This window comes from Protomyctophum parallelum (genome assembly GCF_964188405.1).
Source record: "Protomyctophum parallelum genome assembly, chromosome: 6".
NCBI lineage: Eukaryota > Metazoa > Chordata > Actinopteri > Myctophiformes > Myctophidae > Protomyctophum > Protomyctophum parallelum.
Window position 1 is genome coordinate 46,849,386 of NC_139701.1, and position 6,748 is coordinate 46,856,133.

The 6,748-nt window shown below is 45.8% G+C and overlaps 1 protein-coding gene across 1 annotated transcript in view; it reads left to right on the forward strand.

Moving 5' to 3' along the window:
- Positions 1-6,075, forward strand: part of patj (PATJ crumbs cell polarity complex component) — a gene marked incomplete at its 3' end in the record, with an annotated part of 120,580 nt that extends 114,505 nt beyond the window's left edge. Inside the window, exons 49-52 of the mRNA XM_083766793.1 lie at positions 2,976-3,080; positions 5,071-5,162; positions 5,586-5,709; positions 5,929-6,075. Coding sequence (XP_083622919.1) covers positions 2,976-3,080; positions 5,071-5,162; positions 5,586-5,709; positions 5,929-6,075 — 468 coding nt within the window. The remainder of the gene's footprint in view (positions 1-2,975; positions 3,081-5,070; positions 5,163-5,585; positions 5,710-5,928) is intronic.
- Positions 6,076-6,748: the final 673 nt, after the last annotated feature.

Below are 6,748 nucleotides of genomic sequence, written 5' to 3' on the forward strand. Positions count from 1 at the left end.
GTGCTTAAATTCCAGAACAAATAAACAACAGTCGGCGGCGGCTCAGCGTTAGAGTGGGCAGTTCCAACGCCGTGGGCTCCCCCAGAGTCAATGGGCTGTATTTTGCGTGTCTTAACACTAGGACATCGGATCAGCCGTTTTGACCGATTTTGAGATTTTAAATTTGATTTTCTTAGCCCAGAGAAAGTCCAGAGAAAGTTCCCCTTGCATGACTTTGTCTAAATATTCGATTGAAATTATCTCTGTTTTTTTTCTCCATTTGAAACGTTTTGTAAATATGATTTTAGGCATAGATATACCTACTAGGTCTGGCTTCATCGGCCAAATCGACCGCCGTCCCCCCTTCTCCCCCACTCGTCTAATGATCTTCACACCTCCGACAGCTGGAGACGGCATTGTTCAAGCCTGCATTCCATGTCCAACAAATTAAATCATATACGTTTGGCTGGTTAATTAACTTGGAATTTGTTTACTATTTTGATAAGATAATAGGAATATGAATACAATGATTATTATCCATGATGAGGGATGTTATTGAATGCTCGGTTAGACTCGACCGACATTTACTTTCCATGAAGCGAGAATGCTTGCCGATGCGCGATTCAAAATAAAAAGTGTTTGAAATAATTCCAACCAGATAGACCTCCCGAACCTCTAAATGTTCTGTCAGTCAAAAGAACAGTTCTTTCTGCAAGCGACGTGGAACTGATCTGCAAGTCTGCCTGCACGCAAGGCTATTTCTTTTTTTTCCTCTCTCTCCCTCTCTCAACTGCTGCTTGCAGAGCCTCTGTGGCATGATGTAAATATCCAAGTAACTGCCGGTGAGGTATGCGGAAGTGTATTTTAGATAACGCTGTAGAACTATTTGTGGCGGTGATGCGTCACATGACTTGGTCTATCCTATGGTGTATATATAAACCGTTCTGCAGGGGTTTTCAACTGGTTTTGATCCAGGGACCACCATTCTGACTAGCAGCAGCCTGGGGACCACCATGTTGTGTCGGGTGGTACGATGGACCCACCCGACACAATAGTGGTGGGGCATTCATGCACCATGGGTTAAGATTGTTTTTGTTTTCTTCTTACTTGTTACTCACTAATCACACTATCACAGGCTACATTCATGAGCTGGACAAAAAAAAGTAGTAAGTATTTTATTATCAAAAGTTTTACTAAAGTGTTTTTTACTTGTACTAAGCAGGACTAAAAAAAATGTCTCAAAATAATAATCCATTTCAGTTAATCACCCAAACACTGAAGACACATTTGACACTTGGTGCATTTGACAGTCACAGTAGGTTTGTTTCTGACCCGCACCTGGTTGCATCTGAGCTTGTAGCTCTGCCTTTTCGGCAACGATAGACTGAGAAGTTGCACATTGAATAGTGAATACGTCACGTATTATGTGAGACTATTCAATCGATCCGCGGCAGATATTATAACTCTATGGCAGGGAGATTTCACTTTCCCAAACGTATTATTATGAATTTAATGAATAATTTATGGCAACGTCTTACCGTGCTTGTCTTGCATTGGGCAGTAAGCACAGTAAGCATGCATGCGTTGGGTGGAAGAGCAGGATGGTTGTTCCGCTGGCAGCTGATGACTCCGTCAGCTCTTTTTTTTAGTTTATTTGACGCGTTGAGCACTTGACTTTTTGAAATGTTAGATTTGACTTAAGTTATTATTATTATTTACAAACAAGTAAAAAGAGTGCAAAAAAGTTTTATATTATATATTAGAAAGGTAAAAAAAAAAAAAAAGGCAAAAATATAACTTTTCTGAATGCCTGGCTGCGGACCACCAGCAGTACCTCCGCGGACCACCAGGGGGCCGCGGACCACCGGTTGAAAACCCCTGTGCTATATGCACAGCATTATATAGATTATAGAAGGCTATTGGGTCAAGGGTGTGCGGAGATCTGCAAACTCAACACGGTGAACACGCATATAATAATATAAATGAGGGCTGAGGCTGATTAAGTTTGCAAATAACGGCCCGTATGTAGGCCTGCTGCTGTGGATTAATTTGTTCCACAGCCTATTCTGGCATATAAATATCGCCAGCTCTTTGTCAGTCAAAAGAGTTCAGCCTGTCCGTCCTTCTTTATCTGTAAACATTTCTGCAAGCGACCAGACCCGTGGAACTTTCCTTTTTCTCTCTCTCCCTCTCAGGGAGGCATGTAAATGTTCATGAATTCAATAGCTGGGGTTTCTCCTCAACAGTGGCATTTCACGTGTGGAGTTAATTTTTTTTATCACCAGGCTGCAGACTGTAGCCTATATTTTCGTTTGCGCTGATGAAACACCAAGGGAGTATAATTTATTATGCCAACATTCAACACAAGATGTAAGCTAACCCAGGTAATGTTGGCCTAATGCGCCACTCTGTCTAAGTGTAAGTCTAAGCAGTAGCCTCACTGCCTCAGTCTTCCGTTCCGTGTGCAACACACTGCCGCCGAATGTGACATTTACAAGACAATGGTAAAGTCGGGGGGGTTGACGACTTTACCATTGTCCAGCTGGAGAGGGAGGTGTGAGTGAAGATCTTTAGACAAGTGGGGGAGAAAGGGTGACGTCGGTCGATTTGGCCGAAATAGCCAGACTGAGTAGGAGTGATTTTTCTTCAGACTTCCTAGTGTTAAGTACCAGGTCTTATTCCCTAACTTGAGTAAACTAAAGACCTGGAGGCGTGGTCAATGCCATTTGGCTATTCTGAGTGGCCAAAGAGCATTGACCACGCCTCCAGGTCTTTAGTTTACTCAAGTTATAGGGAATAAGACCTGGTACTTAAGACACGCAAAATACAGCCCAGTGTCCTTGAGCAAGACTGTGTGTGTCTGTGTGTGTGTGTGTGTGTGTGTGTGTGTGTGTGTGTGTGTGTGTGTGTGTGTGTGTGTGTGTGTGTGAGTGTGTGTGTGCGTGCGTGTGTGTCTATGTATGTGTGCGTGTGCACGTGCATGTGCGTGTGCGCAGGTAGGGGACAGGCTGGTCAGCATCAACGGCCAGATGTTGGATGGACTTTCTCATGGAGACGTTGTTAACATGTTGAAGAACACGTATGGACACATCTGTATGCAGGTAACACACGCCATCTCTCTCTCTCTGTATGTCTATGTCTCTCTACCAGGTAATGCACACCATCTCTCTCTCTCTCTCTCTCTCTGTATGTCTATGTCTCTCTACCAGATCATAGCAGACACTTTAAGGCCCTTTCCCAATTCCTTTTTTAACCCTAACCCTCAGCCCTTGCCCCTCCCCCTTGTCCCTACATAATGAGTGTCAAGGGGTAGGGGGATAAATCATCCCCCTAGGGATTGGAACTCCCTAAATATTGAACGTTCCTTGTAGATATTGATATACAACCTGTTCTCAGAAAATAGCTGATCTGCAAGCTCACTACAGGCCAGTGGTCCCCAAACCTTGATGGCATTTCTGTCTCTAGGACCCCCAATTTATATTGTAAAATCAATGTTATAATTAACTCTGAGAGTGTACAAACTATCATTTAGCCCACAACCCACTTTGGAAACTACTTTCCATTTGATTTAAGCTGTAGAGATGGAACGTAAATATAACATTGCTGTGGTTATGATGAAATACATAATTATGTTGTAATTTTGTCTCATGTTGGTAGCCCACCATGCAGAATGTAATTCAGCTAGATATAGCTCATTCTGACACCTGCTCAACAGTTGTACCTGATTCATTGATTATTGTATTAACATGTATAGCATGGGTACAGATATATATATACAGGGTTAGAAAAAGGAAAAACTATTTACAGTATAGAAAGAAGGGGCTGTGGTCACTGTGTTCAATTTCCTATCAATGAAAATGCCATAGTTGATTCATCTCCATCCAATGTACAGGCTGTACAGCAGCTTGCAGTCTGTTCCATAGCTGGTTTGCCTGGGGAAAAAAACAACACCATTGCTAATTAGTTATGTAAGTTTTGCAACTTGTGGGGATTAGCTTAACATTGGTCATGATAAAACCATAGCTATCACTGCAGCGTGTAGCCAACGTTATGCGGTGACAGCGTTATGTAGGTACAGTAGGCTATTTCACGGCTTTTAAGAGCTCCAAAACTGCAGAATGTTGACATATCGTGGTCTGGGGGGTCGGACTGATGCCTGCTAATAAGCTAGCTTGCATCCGAGTTGTATCACCCGCGCACCGGCGATACATAAAAAAGCATAAAGCGCCGATGCGGCGCCAAATAAATGGGTAGCGTTGTATGAATGCAACGCCGTATCATATCGTTAGTTCACGTGAGGTAACGTTAACCTTTGCTAGAGATTGCGATATTTTTGGCGATGCACATTGTTAATACATTCAAATAATATTGGTTATTATAATATTTTTCCATAATAAAGGACATAAAAGGCTTCTTAGCTCGTCCGCCTTTCAGCCCTCAGTGATGTTGCTCCGTTTTAAGTCACGTCTCGATGTCACTTCGTCTGAAGGGGATTCTAACCCTCGCCCTCAGCCCTACCCCTCCATCCAAAGACAATTGAGATAACCCTTCCCCCTCACGTGAACGCGCATAAGCAAGGGCAAGGGCTAAGGGCCAGGACGAAGGGGGGAATTGGGATTGAGCCTAACATCTCTCTCTCTCTCTCTCTGTATGTCTATGTCTCTCTACCAGGTGATAGCAGACACTAACATCTCTCTCTCTCTCTCTCTCTCTCTCTCTCTCTCTCTCTCTCTCTCTCTGTATGTCTGTCTCTCTACCAGGTGATAGCAGACACTAACATCTCTCTCTCTCTCTCTCTCTCTCTCTCTCTCTCTCTCTCTCTCTCTCTCTCTCTCTCTCTCTCTCTCTCTCTCTCTCTCTCTCTCTCTCTATCTCTCTCTCTCTCTCTGTATGTCTGTCTCTCTACCAGGTCATAGCAGACACTAACATCTCTCTCTCTCTCTGTATGTCTATGTCTCTCTACCAGGTGATAGCAGACACTAACATCTCTCTCTCTCTCTCTCTCTCTCTCTCTCTCTCTCTCTCTCTCTCTCTCTCTCTCTCTCTCTCTCTCTCTCTCTCTCTCTCTGTATGTCTATGTCTCTCTACCAGGTCATAGCAGACATGGCCAGCCATGTTGAAAGTCTCTCTCAGACCTCCAGTGTTCCCGCCGCCGACACGCCGAGTCACCCCGCCCAGCCAGAGTGAGTGCACGTCACTGTGTGTGTGTGTGTGTGTGTGTGTGTGTGTGGTGTGACTGTGCGTGCGTGTGACTGTGTGTGTGTGTGTGTGGTGTGCGTGTGACTGTGCGTGCGTGTGTGTGCGCGCGCACAGCGTGTACCATTCATTGCCAATGGAAGCCACCGACATGACGATGCAAAGACTCAAAGATGCATCATGACGATGCAAAGACTCAAAGATGCATCATGACGATGCAAAGACTCAAAGATGCATCATGCAGCTGCTCCCATTGGTCTTCCCGTGTGAACGCACCAATCGAGTAACAGCAGGACATGTGAGGTCATGGCGCTGTGCTGTGATTGGTTGGTTGTGACGTCACGGTGATAGTGTGCTGTGATTGGTTGGTTGTGATGTCACGGTGATACTGGGATGTGATTGGTCGCCAGGGCTCCTCGCTGCCGGTCCATCGTGCTGCAGAAAGGATCGGACGGTCTGGGCTTCAGCATCGTGGGAGGCTTCGGAAGTCCTCACGGAGACCTGCCCATCTACGTCAAGACTGTCTTCAGCAAGGTGTCTGTCTGTCTGTCTGTCTGTCTGTCTGTCTGTCTGTCTGTCTGTCTGTCTGTCTGTCTGTCTGTCTGTCTGTCTGCCTGTCTGTCTGTCTGTCTGTCTGTCTGTCTGCCTGCCTGCCTGCCTGTCTGTACATCTGGCTACAATCAAATGTCAGTACACTTGATAACTCCACTGGCCATGAATTGTGCGTGTGTGCGTGTGTGTGTGTGTGTGTAGGGGGCGGCGCACGCAGACGGTCGTCTGAAGAGGGGCGACCAGATCGTGTGTGTGAACGGAGAGAGTCTGGACGGAGCGACGCACGAACAGGCCGTCAGCATCCTGAAGACCCACCGGGGACCGGTCACACTGGACATCCTGTCCTAACGCACACACACACACACACACACACACGCGCGCGCACCCGCACACGCACACATATATTACGATATTATCGCAATGATCAAAACATGTCACGTATGTCTACCACTCGAACCCCCACCGTCCCTATTTTGGGGGGGAAACTGTTCCCCAAAAAGATATTATTATTTCTGGCCAAGATGGATTTGTATATGAGCGTACAGGTCTGTTGGATCAACTGTAAAAGGTGTTAAGTGTTGCTAACGTTGCAGCTCAACGGAAGTAAATTAATCGTAGCGACGGAGGACAACTTAACCATGCATTAAAATCCCAGTGATATGATCATCGTTTTGTTGTATCGCGATAAACGATCGTAGCGATCGCCGTCCCTGTAGGGGTGGATTTACACAACATTAGCAATAAGGGAACGAAAAGGGAAGTGATATGTCACCGCCATACCATGTGACATCACTGCTGGGCGGAGCACAGCTTCCATAACTCGCGGCCGTTAGCGTTAGCATGTTAGCAGAGCGAGCGGAGCGCACGAGTAGAGCGCACGCCACTGCGAGTGTAGTGTGCAGCGTCATTAAGCCTGAATTAGAATTCGTCGCACTATGGTGTCGCGCGGAAAACGATGTCTCCTAATCTGCCGTCTTGTACGTAGACTATTTTCGTCACGCAGCCAAACGTGGCGGGTCGA